Source organism: Setaria italica, chromosome II (genome assembly GCF_000263155.2).
Source record: "Setaria italica strain Yugu1 chromosome II, Setaria_italica_v2.0, whole genome shotgun sequence".
Taxonomy (NCBI): domain Eukaryota; kingdom Viridiplantae; phylum Streptophyta; class Magnoliopsida; order Poales; family Poaceae; genus Setaria; species Setaria italica.
Genome location: NC_028451.1, coordinates 30005439 through 30031912, shown reverse-complemented (window position 1 = coordinate 30031912; position 26474 = coordinate 30005439). Strand labels below are relative to the sequence as shown.

Genomic DNA, 26474 nt, shown 5'->3' with positions numbered 1-26474 from the left:
GTTCCGGTCAGAATCATTTTTCTTTTGATGAAAACCAAATTTTATACGGTAACATCAAAACGTGGCTTGGCAAATTGCATTGGGCGCCGAACATTGAGGACGGTGGGCGTCTGGAGGAGGACATTGAAGCTGTTGCTGTTGAGTGTTGAACCCCTTGAAGCTCTCGGCGCATTCGCGTCGCTAGAGAAGGCGTGGCCCATGGCACTCATCCGCACCGAAAGCGCTATTTTCCGCGGGCAGTGGGCATCCTTTCCGCGCGCCGCTAGCTAGTTGGTGCGCTCGCGCGTCGCCGGTTACCGCCAGGCGCCAGCGTCCGTTCCCCGCAAGCGCTTTCCGTGCTAGTCTCTACGGTTTCGTGCCGTTTCTACCGTTTCTTCCAGGCTCTCGTCTGGCCGTCTGGGGGCCTTTCTTCTAGGCTCGTCTGGGGAGCAGAGGGCCAGTCGGCCAGACCCAGAGGTCACTGCGAGAGAGCGTGTCGCGCGACGAAGCCAAGCGAGCTAGTAGCTATCCGAACAAGGGGTCGAGGCATGGCGGAGGAGGCGCCTGCGCTGGCGGCTGCGGCGGGGACGAAGATGACGATGGTGGCGGGGGTCGACGAGAGCGAGCACAGCTTCTACGCGCTGCAGTGGGCGCTGCAGCACTTCTTCCCGCCGGGCCAGCCGCAGCAGTACCGCCTCGCCGTCGTCACCGCCATGCCCTCCGCCGCCGTCGGGCTCGCCGGCACAGGTACGACTTAACAGCGGTCCTCCTGCAGTCCTGCCTGCGCGCTGCTTCCATCATGCTAATCGACTGCTCCGTTCAGGCGCCTTGATGGATGTGCGGTCGTTCGTGGAGGCGGACCTCAAGCGCGCCGCGCGGCGTGTCCTCGACAAGGCAAAGGAGCTCTGCGCGCAGGTACGCGCACCAACCAAACCAACCAGATCCCCACCACGCACGATCTTGAAATACCTTGATCCTTGCTCCTCCATCCGCAGATGCAAGACCGAAACCATGAACGCGAATCGAAGCTCTAATTTCTCTTGATCAATCTGCTTACTCCATGCTCTCATGTTGGGCATGCTGGTGAATCCGCTGCAGGTGCAGGTGGCCGACGTCGAGTTCGAGGCGTTGGAGGGGGACGCCAGGAACGTGCTCTGCGACGCGGCGGAGAGGCACCACGCCGAGATGCTCGTCGTCGGCAGCCACGGCTACGGAGCGATCAAAAGGTCTGTGACATCTCAACGCCTTAGTATGCTCTGCTCTGCTCTGTTTATGTTCTGTTTCCCAACTTCACTTGTGATTAGCAACTGGCAAGGAGTACAGCTAATGAAAGGAATAAGTTGGTTTGCTCAGATCATGAGATTACTTTGACGCCAATACTGTTCCAGTTAATATCTTTGCTAATGTATTATTTGGTATAATGGTATATGTCCAACCAAAGTAGAATAATTAGAGACAAGCATAATATATGAAATGGCTCTGTCCCGGTACAGTCTTATCTTCAAGTCATGCAGCAAAAACTTGTAAGTTCCTTTTTTACTAGTTCGCAGCTCTAATGGAGTATGCAGCAAAATACGCAAAACTTTTTTCAGATTCAAAAAAATGTTTACGGTTGAAGATCAAAGAGCTAGGCTTGCCTGACAGAGGCCTTCTAGAATTGGGGCAAATACTAAACTGTTTAGAAGTATTTGTAAATTCACTTTTCAAACCACATCTTATATGGATTTTTTTTATTTCACTCTCCATGTGCATACAGGACAATAAGTCACTGTAATGCGCGTTGCCTTACCTTGAAGACTGCATTCTTTTCCTTCTCTGCTTTATGTTTCTTCTTGTACTCACTTTGCTTCAGTATTACTGAGTCCCTTGAACCTCCACCAGGGCTGTTCTTGGAAGCGTGAGCGATTACTGCGCCCATCATGCGCACTGCACCGTGATGATAGTAAAGAAGCCAAAGCACAAGCACTGATCAATGCAACGATCTGATCGACCGGTATTTCGCAAATATATGTTTTGCCAAATTGTGTGTGTGCGTTGGGGTGTGAACAATTCGATCATCAACCATCACATCTCCGGTCGGTTACTCCAAGTATCCGAGGCAATCATTCGACGTGTGGTTTGAGTATAGTACAAATAACTGTTGTCTATTGCCTCAAACATTGTGTTTTGTTATTCATGCAACTGCTATGGATGTATTTTGTGACTGCAATGTGAATGTGCATGTAATTTATAGGTGGAGAAAATCGCAGGCGATACTTCTTCGAGACGTGCGTGGTTCGACCGACACGGCGACACTATGGGCCTGATCAGCAAAGGTTTGGCCCATATTCGAGCAAGAGTCGCGTGCTGTTCATCACGGCCTACCAGCCCATCGGCATCCTGGGCACAAATTGAAGTGCCGTTGGCCCTGTCACATAAAACACCCTTGTGTATATGCCTGACGTTAGGGAATTGGAAGGGAATTTAAGCATAGCAACCATGAACCAAAGAAGCTCCCAAAGCATGCAAAGCTAAAGCCAGAGTGGTTGGCACGGTCACGACTCACGACCCATGATGGAGAAGGGAAAAAGAAACGCTGAACCGCGGCCAGTTTTGGCGTTGTGTTGTCCCGGCATGATTGGCGCCTTTCGGTGTGCGGCGTGCCTGCCATGAATCACCCCCACACCCGGCAAAAGAAAGATTCTTCCGGCCTCCACTGCTGCTGACGCGATGGCCTCCTTCCCAATCGCGTTCCCCGTCGTGAGCGAGGTGCTTCGTGCGCTCTCCGGAGGGAAAGCGATGATTAACCGCTCCGCTCCTGAAAAGATGGTAAACCTCGCCATCGTCTCATCTAGTCATCTCCACGTTTTATGGCTCTTATGTGCTACGCATGTATCTCCTTGGATATATATATCTCATCTGTATATCTAGCTAGCACTTCGTCTCTCCTCTCCCACACATGAATCATCATTTTGTTCCGGGAAATATCGGCTTATTTCGGAGCACGATTCCAAAAAGGGGTAGTGGGGTACCATTGGTACTTGGACCACGATTGATATTTTTTTCACGTGATTAACCATGTGGTTCCAAAATCCCCGTCTTCATTCTCCATCAAGCATGCGTCGCCTCCTGACCATGACCTGGAATTAAATTCGCACCATCATCGCCCGTACAGAAATGCATTGAGTATACGCTCGTCAAGCACTGTTGATCACCATGGCCGCGCTTGTGGATTCTTCCGCCCAGAGCTGATATGGCGTTGACACGCTCATCATGAGTCAATACATGTCTGGACGATGAGCACGATTGGTTGGTGTCCAAAATTTACCATACCAAAATTTAGGCAAATCAAAACATAGACATGCCATACCAAAATCTGAGCAAAAATTCTAGAACATGACTTGATTGGGTGCCAACCAAGTGAATGCTAAAGACTTTGGGAGGCAACCAATCGAGCCAAATGTGCCCCCTTCTTCTAGACCTGCCCACCCTACTGACACTACTAGAGAACTGACTTTCCATCCAACCTTTTTTTCGGTGCCTCATTTTTGACCCGGGACTAAAGGCACCGAAACGACATCGACGGGAGCGGCTTTAGTTCCGGTTGTAAAGATCTGGCACCGACGCCCCCTTATCCCGGTTGGAAATTCCAACCGGGACAAAAGATCCCCCCTTGTCCGGTTGGTAATTCCAACTGGGACAAAAGGCCCTACCCACGCGCGTCACCTCTCTCCACATTAATATCTCACCTATCTCTTCTTTTCCTTATCTCTTTTCCTTCCACCGGTGCCTCCTATCTCCTCCTCCTCTCGCGCAGGCACCCCCCTCCCCTCCCCCTTTGCTCCCCTCCACTTCCCTCTCTGCTCGCCCCTCACTAGCAGTGAGTAGCGGCAGCGGGGTGAGGGCGGGTGGGGGTGGGCAAGCTGGCGGCGCGGGCGGAGCGAGCGGAGGTGTGAGGCGGCGGGTGCGGGCGGAGCGGAGGCAGGCCGAGGCGGTGGCCGGCGGGCGTGGGGTGCGTGCGCCTTTTTTTTTATTTTTTTCAAAATTTTTTAGTCCCGGTTGGTAACAATTAAAGGGGTTCCGGGTGGGTGATCCGGGATTAAAAAAATCCACTTTTATCAAAAAAAAATAATTCCGATTAGGCATTAGAGAGATATGGTCCGGGAGCATTGTGAACCGAAGATATCCTCAATGTCTGCGATTTTCATTTTTACACCTGACCTGATCCGGCAAATTCCTGACAGATCCAGCAAGACTTGATGGCAGCTGACAGCGGTTAATTCTGCCCACGATTCGGCCGATCTAAAGAAAAGTTTTCGGCGCTCAGGCACAGGCACGCAACCCTCTGAATGACGTTCGCTAAGAAGGGCATCGAGGTCACTTGGTTGGCGTTAAAGCACCGGAAACGAGAGGCCGGTGGTCTCGGACAGTGCCGGTGCGGGGACTGATGCATCCCCCAATCCCATCCCTGTGGTATGTGGAATGCTCTGGTGCTCGTTAGCGTTAAAATGAAATGGAAAACGGTCAGTCAGGTCAGGTCAGGTCTGGTCAGTTGATTGAGTAGTAGTACTGTGCTAATGAAAAGGATCAACTAGCAAACTAGTATTTCCTCTGTTCAGTTCAGCTGTTAGGATGTGTAGCCGTTGTAATAAATACAATAAAGTAAAATACAATAAAATGCACCTATCATATGTGCGTGGTCTTAGCTTAATACGCTCGGGATTTTTTCAACCTGGAGCTATCCGTGTGTACGAAAGTACTTCCTCTGAAGGACAGAAGGAGCAGTAGTAAACTGCGCATCGAAATCCAGGAAGCAGGATGGAAGCTGCATCCAGTCAGAATGCAGAGCGCGGCTGATCCATTCTAGTCTTGTTTTCTCGTCCCAGAATAGATCGCCATTAGCGCCGGCCGAGCCAGGCGCGTACACACGTCGTGACGTCGTCGTCCGGGAAGGAATGCTCCCGATCCGGGCCGTAACATGCAGCTCGGAGACGGTGTCGTACACGATGTGTGGCAGCGGCGGGGCGCCGAGGCTGCCCCTGGGTGTGATGCTGTGAGGTGGGTCATGTGAACCGATTCAGAGTACCAGGAGATTCCGGGGTGGACAGGTACCTCCAGCACTGCCGACGGCGCTTTTTGACGCAGGCATGCCTTGCCTCATCCATGTGTTCGCGCTGGTTGATCGCCACAGGTGCTATTTGGATCCGAAAGTAATTGTTACTCCTTTCGTTTCAAATTATTGTAGTCTGTTTTGATTTTTTTAGACTAGACATACACCATATCTAGATACATAATAATATTTATGAACCTAAGAACACTGAAACGACCTAATATTATGTCGTACAATTTGGAACGAAGGTAGTACATAATATTATGTCGTTAGTTTCTGAGGTGAATCCAAATAGAATCTATTAATATCTAGCTAAAGTCCTTATACTAGTTACTATTAAGCTAACCGATCCAACCTAATTAATTTCAGCTAGCCAGCTCTTTGATTAGTTGGATGGATCCAAACAGAATCTTACTCACTTAGCGTTACAGTTTATTTGCTTTCTTCTTGGGTCTGTTCGCTTCAGCTTATTCAGCCGGCTTATCAGCCACCAAACAGTGTTTTTCTCTCACAACAAATCAGCCGTTTCAACTTTTCAGCCGGCTTATAAGCTGAAGCGAACAGCCCGCTTGATTCGTGTCTTGGGACATCTAGTGTGCTGGAACTTATTAACGAAGCGATCATGGACGGAATGGTTCCTTTTGATCTGAAATATATTTTGAACCAGGTCCTTTCCAAGTGGTTTCACATTATCTCCAAAGAAATTGACAACACCATAACATGTTGGCCAGAGTTGGATAAGAGGACCCAGCCTTAACATGTTGGCTTGTGTTGATAAGAGGACCTAGCAGGGGCATATGTCCCACTCAGATTTTAGATTTAAGTGTGATTTTGTTTAGTGGTCCACACTAATTGAACTCTAAGTATTACTCAGTAAACAATAGTAGCTTATTCAATGGAGTTTTATATTTGCCGGGTCAAGATCTGCCAGTGGTATTGTAATATCGTACTTTCTCGAGATGCTACAAAGAAACTACTCCCTCCGTCCGGGAAAGAATGCAACTATGGGTTGCGTGCCATCAAAAGTAGCTCACGTTTGACCACATTTCTAGTGAATACTATTCATATTTATGACTCCAAATTAATTTATTATAAAAATACATTTCATAATTAACCTAATGCTATTTATTTGATATCATAAGTATTGATACTTTTTTATCTATAATTGATCAAATTTAAGATACAAAACTATGACACTGTGCTAGAATTGCAATCTTTTGCGGACGGAGGGAGTACGTACTAGCAGACTCCTACTCATTTTTTTTTGGTTCGACCAGGTCTGTGCGATCCCGAACCTGATGTGAACGTGTGAGCTAATTCAAAGCAGGATTGTGCCTTATCATGCGTTTACGCCACGCGTTAGGCACCGTTACGCTTTTTTTCTCTATTGCATTGTGGACATTTGGTACAGTAATACTGGTTGACGAGAGCGAAAACATACTATTTATTTATATTATGTGTGAGATCTATTATATATAGCCAGCCACATCATCTCATATTCCTTCCAAGTGGTTTCTTTTATATCCCCAAGAGGACTAAACAATGAAGTTTAGCCGTTTTGTGGTCGGTGCATGCCGCAAGTAGACATGAGAAAACGCCAAAAGATGTGCCCAAGCCCGAAAGAACTGTCGGGATGAAGTTTGTATGGTTTTTTTTTTTGGGTCGGACTGGACTGCTCATCATTTTTACATTGAAAAATAAATAAAATAAATAGTCCAGTTCAATATTTTTAGGCTGCCAAAATTAACGCCACGCTAGACCTAAGCATTTTAGTACAGTCGAAGTCCGAGCCCACCGAGTTTTGACCCAATCATGTCTGCTCTAAAACTAGACCTGAAAAAATCAGGTAGGATCGAGCCCTACCCGACAATTTAATTTAATTTAATTATTCCCCAACTACAAAAGAAAGTGTGGGAAGTCCAAAACCGAGCCGGACCCGGTCCGAGCTTAGCCCAAAAACAACCATAAATGAGATCACAAAATTTAGACCGGAAATTAACCGGGCCGTCCTTTTTCGGCTGAACTTGAGCCCAGCCCGCTCCGAAAAATACTCATGCCTGCACTATGCCCAGCCCTAATGTAGCTACGGGTCGAACTTGATTAGGCCAACTTTGCTCAGGTCTAGCTGCGAGTAGTACTCGGATCGACTGATGAACAGCCGGAAGCAATTCAACGGATCGCGTCCGTCCATCCGCTCCATCCCATGGAAGCTGAGGTCGACAGGGCAAACCGCCCAAGTGGGGAATGTACCGTGCACCTTGCGGCTTTAATTTCGCCGCCGGTCACGTGTGCGAGCGGGAGCGTGAATGCACGCACGCACCGACCCCCAAAAGGAGGTGTGCGCCGATGCATTCGGAGCGATCAAGGCCGTCGCATTCACTACGCAAAAGCGCAGTCCGGCCGGCCGCCCCCATTATCACGGGAGCGGGTACGGGTACGGGGTAGGTATGCGATACGATACGACACTGTACGTGGGGCGTACGCCGTCCATACCATACGGCGAGGGAGGCCACGGACTCACGGCATCGTCGGACAGGGCGTGACCACGGCGCGGAGCTGCTGGTGCTGGCCGGACACGCGTCCACGCCGAGCGCACGCCTGTGCGTTGACCTGGAAAAGCCTACGGGACCTGTGAACCTGACCTGATCACCTGACTGATGAGTTTGTACTGGAGAACGAACTACCTGGGACACCATTCTTTCTCTGCCGCCCTTTTTCATTCGGCTCAGAGGTGTTCATGCACTCATGCTCAACGGCCAGATTGCTGCGACGATAACCACGAGTGCTAACCAAGCGTCGTCAGGCCTCCTCTCTCCCGTTGTTTTTGGCCGCTGAGGCGCTGGCACGCGTCTTTCTTTTGTGTTTCTCCTTCAACGCTCCTCACGGTTCCAACTGGGCGCGCGATGTTCTTCAGCAAGGACACCGTTTGTTTACTGGCACGGCGCGCTCGCAACGGTCGGTTGGATGCTGCGCGAGCACATGGTCGATCATCCTCCCTCCACGTTAGGATCCTCCGGCGACCGGCTACTACTCGTACGGTCTCGCAACTCAACTGTATACGGTGCCTTAATCACCCTGCCGATCCATCCGATCCTTTCCCCTGCCAAACTCATGTGATCGATTCAAAGCCTGCATCCGGCCGGTGAATATGGATCACTGGGGTCTGGCCTCTGGGACATTCTCTCGCTCGAGGACATCAAGAACGACAGAACCCTGATACGAAGACCTCGTGACCACCTACGTCGTACACACGGCACGTACGTATCGGCCTCCGGTACGCACGGCGTCGGCGATTGCACCCAACGGATGGATTGCGCCAGCAGCGAGCGGCGGCGGAATCCGGCCTCCGCCTGTCGGGTGGCGGTGGCGCAGAGGCGTGAAGCGGCAAAAGATGTACGGTGGCGGCGGCTGCTGTCACGCACGCTCACGTGTCGACGCGCGGGGGGAGAGGGAGGGAGCACGAGGCCGATGGGAAGGGATCATGTGATCCAGCCAGCGGAGAGCTGCCCCGATCCGCGGACCTGGCGTTCGCCCAACGTCCATCGATCGGAGTTCACGCGCCCGCGTCGTGCCGCGGAGTGGGACGACACGAGGGCGGCTTCGGAGCTCGAGACCCAGATCTTCATCAGAACTGGAACTTGGAAGCGATCCTTCAGGCCGGGTCTACCATGGCTTTTTTTTTTTTGACTCGCCGCCACGGGTTTCCCGTTCTTGGATCGGAAGGGAGAGCCTCGCCCTCGCGTCGCCACCACACGGACTCCAGGTTTCCTGCGAAGTGAACGAAAACCCTCCGCGTGGCTGCATCTGCTGGGAGGTTAGCCAAGATTCTAATTCCTCGGTGAATGATTGCTTGTGTTCTCGACCTTGTGATTTCAGAGACGGCTTTACGATTCCTACGTTAACATGAGGATAAAGAAGTTTCCAGACGGCTCTACAATATTCCTCCCTTTCGCGTGACAAAGTAAAAATCGTAGAGGTTCAACCGTGCTATAGTAGTTTTTTTCACGATGCACCTTCTTTGACTTGTCAGTTGTCACCTACATGTGGCCGGTAACGTGTAAGTAGTGAAGAAATCATGGCGTTTGTATGCTTCATAAGATTTCGAGATACCAATATGGTATCTTCGCCAAGCGAAGAGATGTGACGTTAGTTGGCGCATGTTACCAGCATAGAAATCATGTTTGGAGGGAAAGTATGGCGATATCTACTACTGACAAATCTCTGACACGAGAAATCCATGTGCGACATGGTAGATAAAATCTATAGGTCTTAAAGGGTGTTTGGATCTTTAGTCCGGACTAAAATTTATATCACATCGAATATTCGGAGGCTAATTAGGAAGACTAAATATGAGCTAATTATAAAACTAATTACATAGCTGGAGACTAATTCACGAGACGAATCTATTAAGCCTAATTAATCTATCATTAGCACATGTTTACTGTAGCATCACATTGTCAAATCATGGACTAATTAGGCTTAATAGATTCGTCTCGCAAATTAGTCTCCATCTATATAATTGGTTTTATAATTAGTCTATGTTTAATACTCCTAATTAGTATCTAAACATCGAGTATCTAAACATTCGATGTGATGGGAATTTTAGGAATGACTAAAGAAACAAACACCCCCTTAATCATGTTGACTCCCGAAGCTATTAACCACCTAATGTCTAACGGGGCTACTTGGTTCCAGGCCATGACGCGTCCTGCCAAATTGCGGCGCGCCAGACCATATCCCTCCTGCTTGTTGCTTGCCACGCCACACAAAGCTAAGCGGACATAACTGATTCATGGTTGTTTTCCTCGCCGCAACTTAGACGCCGAATTCCTGCACCGCAGGTTGGTGGCGGCCACAAGCTTAGCTTGGCATTTAGTGGCCACGAACCAAGCAGTTCCTGAATCTATTTCGAATAATCGATGTCCAAGATTTCACTTATTAGAATTATTAAGACTCGTGAATGCTATCCAATTAATTCGTTGTTTCTTATAAAATATACAATACTCCCTCCGTTCCAAATTATAAGTCATTTTAACTTTCTTAGAGATTTAAAACATCTCAGTTTTATCAAATTTATATAATAAAATACTAATTTGGAGAGTTAGAATGACTTATAATTTGGAACGGAGGGAGTAGTTCTTTTATGATTCGGTGTTAAAAGAGTATTTCATGTAAATTTATTACTACCTACTATAGCTTATAAGGAAACATAAAACATTATCCATGAATTACCCATAAGCTTCTCATATATGGAGTAACTGGAAATAGGCATCAAGTAAATTGTGAAAAGTAATGAAACTACCGTATATGCACTACCTTCTCCTTTTGACTAGCCACCACTAATTACTAAAGCTATATAACATAATAACAAAAATATAAAAGAAAATGGATAGTGGCTGGAACCCATCCAACATATGTATCCCCGCGGAAACGACGCATTTTTTTCTCTAGAAAAAGACCTCTTTATTTTACACCCTGCATCTGCATTTTCCTTTCAATTGGTTCTCGACTTTAATTTAGCAGTACTATGTAAGAACTTTAATAAATGAATGCTAAAACGAAGCCAGGACAGGAGAAAACGAACACCAGAGATTACGAAGCAAGAAAGCCACCGCTGTCGTCCCCGTCCGCTGCTAGTACGAGACTACGTAGGCGACGGCGACACGAGAGACGCACGCACCATCCGGGCCCAGCCAGCGAAACGGAGAGATACCCAAGAGGCGAAGAGCGAGGCTTTTCCACCGCGCGGGCGGCCTCTACCTGCCGTTAAAATCCCAGCTCCGTCCGGCAGTGGCGTCACTGTTCCGGTATCCCTCTCAAATCTCCCTCCTGAATCTCCCATTCCCGTAAAACTGTATAAGAACCACCACCGCCCGCCGCCGCCGCCGCCAATCTCATCTCATCGCCTCTCCTCCCCAAGCCACGACCCCTCTCAGCATGCACTTTGGGTTCTCCTCTTCCTCTCCCTCTCGCAACACGGCGCTCAATTGGCATCCCCCGACCTCGCCGTCCGCCTCCGCCCGCCGTCCCCGCGCTTGCTGAAGCCGATCGAACCCCCTCGTCCCGCTCGTCGGCTGCATTGCTCGCTCGTTCGCCGCCGGAGGCGGGAGTGCCGTCTCGCAGGCCGCACCGGTGCCGGGTGGTTGGTTGCGCGTGGGTGGGGCGCTGACTTGGAGCGGACGCAATCAAACGGAAGGAAGGAAGCTTCGGGGCGCGGCCGCGTCGCTTCGGCTCGGGGCGTCTCCTGCTACTTCTCGGGGCTTCTCCTCCCCCCTTTTGTTGGTGTTTCGTCTTAGCGTGAAGTGGCGGGGATGGGGGTGCTGGAGTTCGCGGTGGAGAAGGCCAGATCCCTCGCCGCCGCCGCCGACCACGAGCGGTGCCACGTGCAGAAGGGCGAGCTCGCGCGGATCGAGACGCGGCGGCGCCAGGAGGCGGGCCATGCCGTGAGCACGCCGAGGGCCCAGGGCGCCGCCTCGCCCGTCGGCCCGCCCACGCCGCCGCGCCGCCCGCCCGAGGCGAGATCTGGGGGCGAAGGCGACGCCGCCCCGCGCTGTCATCCTCCCTGCCGTGATATTAGGTAAATGCTAGTCTACCTCCTCAGTTTTTAGAACCGTAGTAAATGATTTAACAAAGTCAAGCACCCTTAAAAACCTGTAGTTAAGTTGTCTGGTCGATTGCCATGGAATTGTATTAAATCTGGTTCGTTCCTTTTTCTGTGGACCTGAAATTAGTGCGTAAAGGCAGTAGGGGTGTGGGATTGTAGCCAAGTTACACACCAATTGGCTAAGGGCAGATGCATGATGTGTACATCTGATATTTTGTCATGGATCGATTTGTGGTTGTGGATGCAGGCGAGTGGAGGAGGAGGCTGCTGACGAACCCGGGGCTCAGTTTTTAGCCCCAGGGACTGACTTCTTACATGACTTTTCAGATACAGATTCTAGTGTTAGTGTTAGTAACTCAGTGTACAGATCGATGACCCCAAGCCCTGCAGAGACCCCTACTTACATAGTGAGGCTGGATGATACTTCTGATCATGATGTAACAACAATGACTGATTCAGATGATGCACGGGAGAAAGTCATTGCTGGCATCGCAGATGAGGGAGAAGAGGTCAACACATTATCCCGTATTGTTGATTTTGGTGATGATATTTGGTGCCCACCACCACCTGAAGATGAGATAGATGATGTCGAATCAAGGATATTTGGAATCGATGATGAGGACGATGATATTTTATCGGAACCTAGTTGCTTCAGTGCTAATAAAATAGCTGGTGTCAACGGTGTCTTTGGTGGAGCTCATAAAGATGGTGTTCAGAATGACTTGCTGAAGCACTTTCGAGCTCTAGTTGCACAGTTACTGACGGCGGAAGGCATTTCTTTGGCCAGTGACAACGATTCCAAAAGTTGGCTTGACATAGTGTCCTCATTGGCATGGCAGGCTGCTAACTATGTGAAACCTGATACCAAGAAAGGTGGCAGCATGGATCCTGGTGATTATGTGAAGATTAAATGCATAGCATCTGGAAACCCAACTGATAGGTATCGCCTTCTCTTGCAACCTACTGACAAAATTTGTCTTGATTATTCATCATATGTCACTAATGAACAAATTATTGAATGCAGCAATTTTGTCAGAGGAATTGTTTGCTCCAAGAATGTAAGGCACAAACGTATGGTCTCAGAGCACAGGAATGCCAAATTGCTCATTTTAGGAGGAGCCCTTGAGTACCAGAAAGTATCGAATAAATTGGCATCCATAGGGACTATACTTGAACAGGTTTGTGTCTATTCACTCTGGCTATTTAAATATTTTTCTTGCAATCTTATTGATGAATGACCTTATACTGCAGGAGAAGGAACATTTAAGAACTATTGTTGGGAAGATCGAGTCTAGGCAGCCTAACGTGCTTCTAATTGAGAAAAGTGCCTCATCTTTTGCTCAGGAGCTCTTAGCAAAAGATATTTCATTAGTTCTGAATGTGAAGAGGCCACTTTTGGATAGGATATCAAGATGCACAGGTGGTCAGGTTGCCTCATCAATTGACAACATCATCTCAGCAAGGCTAGGGCAGTGTGACTTGTTCAAGGTGGAGAAAATTCCAGAATCCTCATCAGCAGAACACACAGGGAAGTGCTCAATTAAGACTCTGATGTTCTTTGAAGGCTGTCTGAAGCGCTTGGGTTGCACGGTAATGGTTCTTTGAAGACATTCAATTTGAATTTCAAAGGATGTCTTTGTCATTATTTTAATTCATGTTCTTATACTAAAATTCTCTGAAATAAACAAACTTTCAAAACCAAATTTCCAAAATTTCTTCATACTGTTTATTAAATAAGTGTGCTACACTTCATGCAGGTTCTTCTGAGAGGGAATTGTCGGGAAGAACTAAAGAAGATTAAGCGTGCAATGCAACTTGCAGTCTTCGCTGCTTATCACCTCTCCCTGGAGACATCATTCCTTGCCGATGAGGGCGCAACAGTTCCAAGAATTCCTTCAATGCCTGTGATAGATGCACCAGATCTGCAAACCCATAGAGATAACGTTTCTGCTAGCCCCGCTGATCATAATATTCCTGAGAACCTCAGAGATACTGAAGAGAGATATCCACATAATGCTACTATCAACCAGATTTTTGAGAATATATCTGCAGCACCAACTCTGTTATCAGCATCAACTCTGTTACCATTTGATGGGGTAAGCCAGGGAACCGTGCCTGAATGTGGAGCATCTGAATTTCCAGCTGGCCGTATCAACTCTCAAGCTTTGTCCAACTCATGCCATCCAAATGCTTCATGCATTAAACATTCAATATCTCCATGTTCCCTCAGTGATTACTTCAGAATGTCATGTGCTGTCACAGATTATGATGACTCATACAAGTTTTTGCAATCTTCAATTGCTTCTGATGCCTGTCATGCTAGTGCGTCAAGCATGAAACCATGCCTTTTGGAAAACTGCAGGAGTCACCCCTCAATAGACAACTTACAATCAGGGAATACAGATGTCAAAGATGAGCTATCTGCTGGTTACTTATCTGGTACCGACAACAATCAGAGCATCTTAGTTTCGCTCTCAAGTACCTGCATCCCAAAAAGCTTGGCATGTGAACGTTCTCACCTCCTCCGCATCAAGTTTTATGGTAGCGTCGATAAGCCACTAGGGAGGTACCTCCGTGAGGACTTATTTGATCAGGTACTTCTGATATTCTTCTATGTAACCTATTATGTGAAAATACCCCCCCCCCCCCCCCCCCCCCCCCCTCTTCGAAAGAACTCCTTTGTTATTTTTTCTAAACTTCATTCTTCATTGTGTTTCTTTTCAGGCGTATTGCTGCCCATCATGCAAGGAACCTTCAGAATCACATGTTAGGTGCTATATGCATCAGCATGGCAGCCTAACAATCAGTGTTAGACGCTTTCTGTCTCAAAAGTTACCAGGTGAACATGATGGAAGGATATGGATGTGGCACAGATGTATGAGGTGTAAGCCTAAAGATGGAATGCCACCAGCAACTCATAGAGTAATTATGTCTGATGCTGCTTGGGGCCTATCATTTGGCAAGTTCCTGGAGCTCAGCTTCTCAAATCATATGACTGCTAACCGAGTTGCTAGTTGTGGCCATTCTCTCCAAAGGGATTGCCTTCGTTTCTATGGGTATATAGCTCTTTTTACCTTTTTTATGTTCCCAGCCTCATCCAGTCCTGCAGTGAAGATTCAATTTGCGTACATAATATTGCAGGTATGGAAATATGGTGGCCGCCTTTCAGTATAGTCCCATGGTTACTCTATCCGTTAACCTTCCACCCCCAGTACTAGATTTCAGTTTCCATGCTACACAAGAGTGGGTTAAAAGAGAGGCAGTTGAGGTATGCAGTTAAAATAGTTGATATTAAAGATACGTTGATTCATTTGCAGCTCCACATCCCAATTTTGATTGCAGCAGAGATGACGAAATGCTTGTAACATTTTTCTTTCAGGTATTTGGCAAGATGGAATCCTTGCACAAGGAGGTATATGATTTACTTCATAATATTGAGAAAAGTATCATCACCGAGGATGATTCCGTCAAAACAAGCATGCAAAGGCAGATAATGGAGATGAAAGATTTGCTTAACATAGAAAGAAATGAGTATGAGGTAGTGCCTCCTAAGTTCTCTTTTTTTATTCATCTCATGCTTCATGTTATTTTTTTTGTGCTGACGTTTTGTGATTTTTTTTACCTTAGGCTTTGCTTCTACCAGTTATAAGGGGGAGTGCTCATTCAGTTAAATCAAAGATTGATATTTTGGAGCTCAACCGTATTAGACGCGGTCTGTTCCTAGATGCTCACACATGGGACTGCAGGTTGTGTGGCATAGATTCACTTAGGGAAGGTGGTGATGTTTCCAGAACTGATTCCTTCAATCAAGAAAAACCCCAAGGGACCAATGAAGCGAGACCTGAATTGCACCAGGCAATTACAAGACTTGGAGGTACCTGGCAAGAACCATGTCCTCGACGTTCTACAGGAAGTCCAAGGAAATCTCTCTTGTCTACAGAAGGCCACTCGAAAGATCACCAGTCTGCCATGGTTGAGAAAGATTTGCAAATTGGGCTCATGGATGGTGTTGCAGGTGATGCAGGAGGTCTTGATTTGGTCTTCAGCAAATTCAATATATATGAAGGACATCATGTATCTGAAGATCCCATCAAGACAGATCCAGTAGAGAGGTTACCATCACTTGCATCTATTTTAGCAGACAAAATAGATATGGCATGGTCTGGATCTGGTGAATTACACTATAATCTTCCACATGATTTGACCAAAGCAGATGAAAATAGATCTTTTAGCTTGTTGAACAATCCAAGTTGCAAGAAGGCTACCGCCCCAGTCCGGATCCACTCATTTGATGCTGTATTGAGATTGCATCAGCGGGAACAAACTGGATTAGTGCCTGCTTCATTGCATTCAGCATTGAAACCAGCTGATTCCTTTAGAGACTTGACGAGCCTTGTGAAGGATCCGATGACAAACATGCGGAGAGCATTTTCTCAAATATCTCCCAGGACAAGAGGAAACTTAAATTCTGTTCTTACACGTGCACCTAAATATATTACATCGGCTTCTGATATGGTGAAGAATGGGGCACGACTGCTTCTGCCCAATATTAGCTGTGAAGGTTCTGTTGTTATCACTGTCTATGATGATGACCCAACCAGTGTTGTGTCATATGCTATGACATCGCAAGAGTATGTTGAGCATGTCACACATAAAATGAATGCAAGCTCCAGCTTTTCAGATTTTACTAAGGCCAGCAGTAATAGACTTGATGGATCTTCTTCCTTGCATGAAGACCTTTCAGATTTGAAAGGAACCCACTTCAGGTTCAATTTCGATGATGATGTATCTTCTGCAGATAGTACTAAGTTTTCTGTCACTTGCTACTTTGCAAGGCAGTTTGATGCACTCAGAAAGAAATGCTGTCCAAGTGATATTGATTACATACGCTCACTAAGTCGTTGTAAGCGATGGAGTGCACAAGGTGGAAAAAGCAATGTTTACTTTGCAAAGACAATGGATGAGAGATTCATTATTAAACAAGTCACCAAGACAGAGCTCGACTCTTTTGTAGAATTTGCTCCTCACTACTTCAGGCACTTGACAGAATCATTGAGTTCCAGAAGCCCGACATGTCTTGCGAAAATAATGGGACTATATCAGGTTGATTTTTATATTGAACCCTCTATCCAGCTGCATTTTTCTCTATTCTGAGTTTTTACTAACTTATACTGTTCGCCTCATCCAGGTTGGTATCAAGAGTTTGAAAGGTGGGCGTGAGGTGAAGATGGATCTGATGGTGATGGAGAACATTTTCTTCCAGAGAACAATATCTAGGGTCTATGATCTGAAGGGTTCTGTGCGTTCACGTTATAATTCTGATACTTCGGGACACAATAAAGTCCTTTTAGACTCTAATCTCATAGAAGCACTACATACAAAGCCTATGTTTTTGGGGAGTAAGGCAAAACGAAGATTGGAAAGAGCTGTCTGGAATGATACATCATTTCTTGCGGTATGTAGCTCTTTTAACTTCTTAGACTTATAAATTTACTGGCAAATATAGAGACCTTCATGACTTATCTTTTTACTATTTTAGATGATACTTAATTTATCTAATGAGATAGTGCTGAGGCTCCTTTTTGCATGCAACAGTGGATGTCTTCTTTCCCTGAAATTTCTCTGTTCGACAAACATGCTCATTATTCTAGACGATGCTAACCGTTTTAGGGCCTGTTTTGTTGAGGAGTATCACGCTATTGATTTTAAGGATTTTGTTCAAGTTAATACTAGATCCTAGGGATTTTGATCCGAAAAAACATTTTCTGAACAGGCTGTTAAAGTTTTTAAATCTCAATGGTATCCAATATCATGTATGTGACCTTTTTGAATTCTTTTATTTGTCTCCAGTCTGTGAACTAAGGAGAAAGGTGTTATTTTCTGGCCTTTCTAAGAAAAGAATCATAGCACATTGATAGGCTTTGCTTATTTGTTGTGGCACTAGGATTATCCGTTAAAAGTTATAGTAAATTAACAATACAGCAATCTAAAATGTAAGGATTTGATGCCACGATGTGGACTATTTGCTCTTACCATCGTTGTCCAATTTTATGCAAGTTATCGTCATTTGCACATAATTGTTGCAGACCTTTTATTTTTTGGAATTTTTGTCAAACTATATGTTACAGCAACTCTCTCTTAATTATAGAAACTGTAGCATAAACTAGATATAGCATGACTGGGAACCTTGCATCATCATCGCATATGCTAACATGATCCATCTCGCAGTCTTTGGATGTCATGGACTACTCTCTTCTGGTCGGCATTGATGAGGAGAAGAGCGAGCTGGTTGTGGGCATCATCGACTTCCTGCGGCAGTACACCTGGGACAAGCAGCTGGAGACATGGGTGAAAGCCTCAGGCATCCTGGGCGGGCCCAAGAACGAGTCCCCCACTGTGATTTCTCCAATCCAGTACAAGAAGAGGTTCAGGAAGGCCATGTCGAGGTACTTCCTCGCCGTCCCTGACCAGTGGACCTCCTGAGGCAGCTATATCCTCTTTGGTGTTTTAGCTGCAACTTTGTCAGCGAAAGCATCACCCATTCATCATCCTTTGGCGAATTTTGAGCGAAAGGATGAACTGAGACGAATAGGCATTCTTTAGTTGCTTGTTGCCTCCATTTTTTAACCAACAGGTAACATGTTTAGCTATAGAGCAGATATATGAGAGGATCAGGCCCTGATCTGGATGGACTGTGACACAAGCATGACCATTGCAGTGTCGAGAAACACCTGAGGAAGGCTTGATTGCAATGTAAATCACGGTGAGCGACGGCGGGTTATTTAACGCCGAGTTTCGCTGTATTCTTTTGATTGATGTATCAGATACCGAGAAATTGTACAAGGGAGGTTAATACAACATGTAACAGCTCAGTTGCTTTATTTTCTTGAATGAGTGTGTTCTTGAATCTTGACTGCGCATCTAACCTTTCTGCCTCGCCCTGTCGCTCAGCAGGGTTTCAGTAATCACCAATCTTTTTTTTTTTTGAGATGTTCAGTAATCACACTGATCAGTAGTCGTTCGAAGTGAAGGAAAACAACTAGTACTTCGTTTGGGCCATATTGGGTTCACTCAGGCCTAGCCCATGTGAACAAAACTCGTGGGTTCGACCGCACGACGGCCTTCTCTCTCCGTAGAGTGGGCTGAAGCCTCGAACGCATGTCGCGACAAAAGCACGAAAAGTGCGCGGCGCCACATCACGGATCCCCGTACACACCTACTACTCTCTCCGCGCCCTCCAGTCCTGCCACCAACCGAATCCTGCCGTCCATCAGCGGTTCCCTCCACGACCTGACAAAAAAAACCCTCGCGACAGCAGCGGCCCTTCCGTTCCCACACGAACCTACTGCCTTCATTTCTGCACAGCCGAGGGCTTCCAATTTTTCACTGCGAGGTGGGGCAAGGCCAGGAGCTTACTTTCCTGGCCCACATGTCGGTGGTATTACGTAGAAAACCCTGCGGTAAGTCTCCTCGTCCCCGTCGCCTTCACCGACCCAAAACCCCAATTCCCCTCTCCACAGAACACCAAACCCCATTCACGGCGACGCGCCGCCACACCACGAGAGCTTAGCGCAGCCGCCCCGCCCCGCTGCATCCATGGCGGACGACGCCGGCTCCGGCGCCGCCCCCGAGCTCGCCCCTCCCCCGCCTCCGCCGCCGCTGCGGCCGCTCCCGTCCTATTCCGAGGTATAATTCTCCTCCCCCATTTCATTTCCGCCGCCAATCTGCGCGCAGTAAACTTTTACTTGGGTTCTCGTGCTGCCTTCGGGCTCGTCTCACCGTCTTGCCCGTCTTTGCGGCCGCTCCCCCCGCGCAGATGATCCTGGAGGCGATCGACGCGCTAGACAACGCCAACGGCTCCAACAAGACGGCGATCTCGGGCTACCTCAAGAACAAGTGCCGCGCCAGCCTCCCGTCCGACCACACCTCCCTCCTCACGATCAACCTCGGCCGCATGAAGAGCAGCGGCGAACTCGTCTTCGCTAGGAACAACTACTTCCGCCCCGACGGCGACGACGAGGAGGTGAAGGAAGAAGAACCCAGCGCGACTGCCCCCGCAGGCCCCGCCTCCCCGCTGCGCCCCGATGGGTACAAGGACCCCGCCGTCGATGAGGACTCCACTGGCGTGTTCGACGCGGCTTCCGTCTACTTAGACATTGATGATTTTGACGCGCAGCTTGGTCTCCATTCCGTCCGCGACGCTGATGACACTGACGTCCCTGCTCTAGCTCCCGGCGTCGCCGCTGATGACATTGGCGTGCCTGCTCCAGCTCCTGATGGCGTCGTCGCTGATGACATTGACGTGCCTGCTCCAGCTCCCGTCGTCACCGCTGATGCCGCTGCCGGTCCTGTCAAGAGGGGACGCGGACGGCCGCCCAAGCCCAAGGTCGCCGTCGCAGAGGACTCGCCCGCTGAAGCTTCCCTCGTTGCCGCTGATGCCGTTGCCGGGCCTGCCAAGCGGGGACGCGGACGGCCACCGAAGCCCAAAGATCCCGCTGCCATGGGAACGGATGGTGAGTCCACTGCTGATGCTAATGCGCCTGTCAAGCGGGGGCGTGGACGGCCTCCCAAAGCCCAAGGACCCCATTACTGAGACCATCGCCTGGGCCACCAGTGGCATGCTCAGCCCGCGTGGGCGACCGCCTAAGAAGACCAAGGTTGAGGAAGCTCCCAGCACTGACGTGCCTGTCAAGCGTGGGCGTGGACGCCCCCCCAAGGTGAAGCATTGAGGCCTGCAGCTGTTGGGGAGCCATCGAGTCTGAAACCATGGCTGTTTTGAATCCTGTGATGACAATGGTAGCAAGATTATGGTGTAGCCGCGCTCGTCAAGTGAAGTTGAGTAGTAACTTTTGCAATTGTTGCCTTGGGTCAGTTACAGTAAGCTAATCTCAGTAATCTGGATGGGTTCGTGTGTACGATGGGATGGTGGAATCATAGTAAGTTGGCTACTGCTGAGGGCGATTGAATCTGTGCTATTTTGCTCTCATTGTTACTTGCTTATTATGATGGTGATATTTGCAATGCTGCGGGTAGCAGCTGTCGGCTGGACCTGTTCCTGATCTGTGGCGTTCTTGTGTGGTCAATTATGGTTGAATTCATGCATGCTATCGCATATAAGGATTTTATTTTAGTTGTCAATGAATTGAGTTGTTAATTCAACTTCTGTGTTATGGCTGTGTGTTAGTTGAATTATCGTCGAATTGTTCTAGCATGCTGCTTGAGTGCAGAATGATTTTTATCTGTTCTGGATTATATACTAGTAAAACTCGATTGATTATTTGTTTGTTTTGGATCATCAAGGCATAGTGGTTGATAGATGTTACTTAGGGCTTGTCTTTTATAGGTGGATGGTGGCACTAAAATTCTGTTAGCGTAAACTGCAGTTATTTGTTAAGCATAGTTCACTCTTCACAGCCAATAGAGGTTGAAATAGGGTAATCTAATCTAGGTGTTCTTATGAGTGGTATTTGAAGACTGTTCAATGAATATATGGATTTAGTTTATTTGGCAAGTGCTGTTACTAGAAGAACATGTTCAGTAAAAATAGAATTTTGTTTACAATTTCCTTGAACTGGAAGTTGACCATCACTCTGATAGTCAGATAATTAATTAAAGAGATATATGATGTTCATCATATTTTTAACAACCGTGCTAGCATTCGAATTATTTTAGATTTTGTATCTTGTTGAAGTTTTTCTTCCCTGAGTGCTGTTCATTAACGTCTCTGAGATGCATGGCTGATTGTAGTATGATATGATTTTTGGTTGGTTCATGCGTTGTCAATTATTTTTTTAATGAACCATATAAAATAGTGCGAGTTTCTATTGATATAGTTGAAAATTACAAGACTACATGCCTGGGTGGCCACAGGCAGGAAAAGGAAAAGAAAAAAAAATAAACAAGACTTGTTTGGTTGGATTGGGACGTCAATACGGATTACCACTCAAACTTGACACCTCCAAAACCCGGCCGGTTGGATTGGGCCGTCAACGTGGCTGAAACACTCTACTCGACAACGGCGGCAGAAACCGAAGCCTTACCGCGGCGCCCACCAACATTCACATGCTTATGTAATCGTCGAAACCTCTAGGCGTGGCCCCGCGTTGACAGGGAACCGAGAGAACCAGACCGTACCGCACCATACTGAGAAGGCCACTGCCATGCAAGACCCATCGCCGTAGTGCCGCTGCAGCACCACACTCCACCTGACAAAGTGATACCACCAGATCCGAACCTCTTGCAGGCTGCTCGCAGTCGCCACCTTGATAACACAAACGTGCAGGGGTCTCGCTACATCCGCCGTTGGACTCCACTTCATTCTCGTCGTCTCGAAGAAACACTGCACGCGGGGGGCTTGTCATGTCCACCACAATACTCTATATCATATCGTGGATCCGTCTCTTATGTCGCCATCAGAATGATGAGCAATGTTGCCCCGCTTCCCAAGGTCTCCATCAAACAGCCAAACCACCGCCGTAGGTCAACTTCGCCTTGTTGCTCCACCCGCGCACATAGCCTCCGCCGTCGTGCCAGCATGCTAAGGAAGTTGCTTGCGCCGTCTTCCGATGATGTACTGCACCAGAGTAACCTAACAAGGTTGAGCAACCCGCCGTGGTTTGCTGCAAGTCTAGTCGTCCCACGATGTCGTTGTTGCAAGTGTCGTCCTCCGACGCAGTCCCATGCCGCACTGACAGCTGCCAAGCAACGCCAGCCGCCGCGGTCTGCTGCAAGCAGCCAAACCTGACAAACATGCGACAACCCCTAACCACCACCATAACTGCGATTGCCTCCACGTGAGCTCAGCAACCCCCGTCAAGCTTGCCATCCTCCACCATGCCACCTTGCCGCGCCGCAAGCCCATCGTGGTGGGACCGTTGCCACCGGCTGCAGCCTTCCAACGGCGTCACCAGTAATGCCACCGGCTGAGTTGGGTCTCCAAAGACGACACCTCCAAGGAGGGGATGACGCCAATGGCGCCATCATCGTTCGTCCAGGATCTGGATAGGGTTTTCACCTAGAGAACCCCGTACAACAGGGATGAAGCTTCAACATAACGCCCCCAATGGGAAGAACGATGCCCTAGGACGCCGCCGCCATCGCCACCAGCAAGATCACCGACAAAGGCTTTTGCCCGGAATATCCCTTCCCTGACCGCTGCACGCACGCATCCTGGCACTCCCATGATGACCGTCGTGGAAGCCCTACCGGGAGCGGTGCCACCGCAACCTCCTCGCACCGCGCCGGCCGCAGCCGCGCGGCTTCCACGCGCTTCGCCGAGGTGCTGCCGCGCCGCTTCCTTGCCGGCCCATGCAGTGCCTCGCTACGCAGCCATCTCCTCGCACGCCGTCGCCTCTCGCGGTCTTCTAGCCTCGCACGCGGCCTCCACGCGCTTCGCCGAGGCGCTGCCACGCCGCTTCCTTGCCGGCCCATGCGGCGCCTCGCTACGCGGCCATCTCCTTGCACGCCGTCGCCTCTCGCGGCCTCCTAGCCTCACACGCGGCCTCCACGTGCGGCCCGCCAGGTCGAGCGCGGGCCGTCACCTCACCTCATGCCGCGCCAACCGCTACCGTCCTCTCGCACGGCTCCGAAGCCTGCCCGCCCGCCCGCCTGCTCGCCACGCTTGCGGCCACCGGGGCCGCCTCCTCGCTCTGCACCCTCCACACGCGGCCACCGCCGGGTCGCTCACGGGCCGTCACCTCGCCTCGCGCCGCGCCCGCCGCTGCGCTCGACCTGGCGAGCCGCAGCAGTGAACCGTGGCCGGGCGAGTACGTGCGCTGACCTCCCCACGAGCCACACCGCGTGCGGGGCTGCAAGGCGCCGCGCCGTTGTCGCCTCAATGCCGTGTGACGGCCATGAGCCCCTGCCGCCCGCCCGAGGCCAGCCAGGGCACACCGCTCCAGCAAAAGCAGCAAGCCATAGCGGGTAGCAGCTGCAAGCAGCGCACAAGACAGCCGCCCCTATGTCGCTATGCCGCCGCAGATCTGCTTGTGTGCCGCCGCCGAAGCACACCTGCAGCAGCGCCGCACCGGCCAGCAGACGAGCAGATCCGGCTTCCCCGGACGTAGATCCACCCGTCCCCAGCGTAGATCGAGCACCACCGGGCTGCAACTCGTTGGCTCCAACCTCAGACCGAACTTGACGGACACCAACAAAGGAAAATAGGAAAGAAAAAGAGAGAAAGGAAGATGGGGGAGAGGACAGCGCACGGCGTCGCTTGACGTCGCCGCCGGCCGCCAGCGGCGGCGGCTGCGTTGTCAATTATGATTGAATTGATATGTGATACTCTGGAGAAGGATTTTTTCATAGCCTATCACATCGGATGTTTGGATATTAAACATAGTCTAATTATAAAACTAATTGCACAGATGGAGTCTAATTCACGAGACGAATCTATTAAGCCTAATTAGCCCATGATTTGACAATGTGGTGCTACAGTAACTATTTGCTAATGATGGATTAATTAGTCTTAATAGATTCGTCTCTCGAATTAGACTCCACCTATGCAATTAGTTTTGTAATTAGCTTATATTTAGTCCTTCTAATTAGCATCCGAACATCCGATGTGACTCTGGTAAAGTTTAACAGCTTGTATCCAAACACCCCTTTAGTTGTCCATGAACCGAGTTGTTGGTTTGACTTCAGCGTTACGGAGGCATGCTAGTCGAATTATTTTTCTTAGGAGAGCTGTGTATATGCTAGTAAAATTATTGCTGAATTGTTCTAGCATATTGCTTGAGTGTAGATGTATTCTCCCCGGTAATTTGCTGGTAATTGCTGGACTATAGTAAAGTATATTGTTTGTTTGTTTTGGATCATAAGGCATACAGGCCATTGAGTTAAGAGTGGTTTATAGGGATTGCTTAGGGCCTAGCTGTTATATATATCTGATGGATAGTTTAGCTAAAATTCTGTCAGTGTGCATAGAACTTATTTTCTAAGCATATAGTTCATCTTTCACAGTCGACAGAGGCAGAGCATCAAAATGGACTATTTTTGTGCGCTTATGGTTGGTACTTCAAGTCTCTGTTCAATGGATATATGATATGTTCAGTAGAAGTAGAATTTTGTTTCCACTTACCTCGATCTGGAAGCTGATCATCTCTTGTTAATTAATCTGTGGGATAAAATGTTGTCGGTAGTTTGTTTGTTTTAAACTAGAGTATCACATTACTATCATTTGAAACATTTTCGCTTGGAGGTCTTGTCTTGATGTTTTTTTCTTGGTTGGGTCTCCTTGATTACTCCCTCGGTGCAATGTGATGGCTAATTGTAGTATGATGCGACCTTGCATATTGTTTACTGTGTACTAAACATGATGCAGGGATATCCATTCAGTTTTTGTGGAAGTTGTCTTGAATGTATAACTTGAAACTGCTAGTGTTTGTGAAATGGGAGCATGAATGCTTGACTACCCGGCTGGATTTTTGCAGGGCAGTGAGCGCTTGCAAAATTGCAGCGTACGATTTGACTCCCATCTTCTGCATTTTTCTTTTGTTGATAGTGTTGCTTACAGAGTTTGACGAACTTGCGGGTGCTCTGTCGGAGACTCGGGGTTGAATCTTTCGCATGCCGTATATTATTTTCTTGTTTGGGATGAATTGAAATTTGGACTTTTGGTATTCTCAAATTTCAACCATGCGTGACTGGTAGTCCGCGTTGTGTTGTCTGTGATCTTGCTTACTTTCTGGGGTCTGCTGACCATTGATCCTTCCGCGCTTGGTACGCCAGCAAAGTTAGCTGCAGCGAATGGCTTACCGGATGTTAGAGATGTTTCGCAGGAACAAGATGTAAAAATGTACGTAGGATACTAGCTTTTCAAAAAAGGAAATGAATATAGGATATTGCTTATTCTGTTACACTACCTAGTGATATCATGGGCGGTGTAATTTCACCATTGTCCATTGCAGCGGCCAGCAGGCGAGTAAAAAGCGTTTTCGTTTCGCTGGTTCATCATCCCATTCCTTCGTGTTCATTGGACGCTGCGTGAGGCCCGTTTCTATGAGCGGGCCACTATCCCACCCCCAGCCAGCAGGCTCGGCCCGTGCCAGGCAGGCAGGAACCGACAAGTGGAATTTTTTTAATTTTATATTTTTTTCGATTTTGCAGAAATATATAGTCGGATGAAAAAATTGCAAATCTAGGATATTACCATTGGCTGGGCCGGCGATAAGGTCTTAACGCCGCCTCAGCCGACGGTAAGGCCCTCCCGCCCAACGGTCAACATGCATCGTAACTTCCGCACGCGATTCGAGGCACTGTCGCCCCCTACAAAAGCTGCCCGCGCCCCTCCCCTCCCCCCGCACCAGAGCGAGCATCAGGCAGCGCGAGGCAGAGAAGAGAAAGAGGAAAGGAGGGAAGAAAAAAAGAAAGAGAGGAGAGGAGGAGGGAAGAGAGGAGAAGGAGGAGGGGGAAGAGGGAAGGAATTTCTTCCGTCTTTCTCTGGTAAATTTTTTTAATCTCGTAGTTTAGTTAAGTATAGTATAGTATAGTTTAGTTTAGTTTAGTTTAATTTAGTTTAGTTTAGATCTAGGTTTAGAAATATTAGTGGATCTGAGATTTAGAAATATTAGTAGATCTAGATTTAGAAATAATAGTGGATCTAGATCTATACTTAGAAACTTTTAACTGTATTTAGATATAGGAAAATGTAGCTTAGTTAGTATAACTGATTTAGCTTATACAGTAAAATAGAGTCAGGATTATTAGATTTATTTGTTATAGTAAATAGCTATGATAAATATAGTTAGTAAATTCTGATATTTTGGTTAGGTATTACATTGTAGTTTTTAGGTAACAATATTA

The 26474-nt window shown here is 48.2% G+C and overlaps 2 protein-coding genes and 1 pseudogene across 2 annotated transcripts; all 3 read left to right on the top strand.

Annotated features, from left to right (window-relative positions):
- Positions 1-261: 261 nt before the first annotated feature.
- On the top strand, positions 262-2188 carry LOC101762096 (universal stress protein PHOS34). The gene is made up of 4 exons (XM_004956715.3): positions 262-726; positions 803-894; positions 1078-1205; positions 1861-2188. Exons 1-4 carry the CDS (start codon positions 528-530, stop codon positions 1946-1948), a joined length of 507 nt encoding a protein of 168 aa, XP_004956772.1. The 5' UTR covers positions 262-527; the 3' UTR covers positions 1949-2188.
- An 8674-nt stretch (positions 2189-10862) lies between these two features.
- On the top strand, positions 10863-18563 carry LOC101761680 (putative 1-phosphatidylinositol-3-phosphate 5-kinase FAB1C). Its single transcript, XM_004956713.2, has 11 exons — positions 10863-11645; positions 11920-12612; positions 12697-12850; positions 12924-13262; positions 13430-14266; positions 14397-14728; positions 14814-14940; positions 15052-15210; positions 15300-16775; positions 16861-17127; positions 17901-18563. The coding sequence occupies exons 1-11, from the start codon at positions 11380-11382 to the stop codon at positions 18153-18155; spliced, it is 4905 nt and encodes a 1634-aa protein (XP_004956770.1). The 5' UTR covers positions 10863-11379; the 3' UTR covers positions 18156-18563.
- Positions 18564-19488: 925 nt separating this feature from the next.
- Positions 19489-20638, top strand: LOC101764420 (annotated as a pseudogene).
- Positions 20639-26474: the final 5836 nt, after the last annotated feature.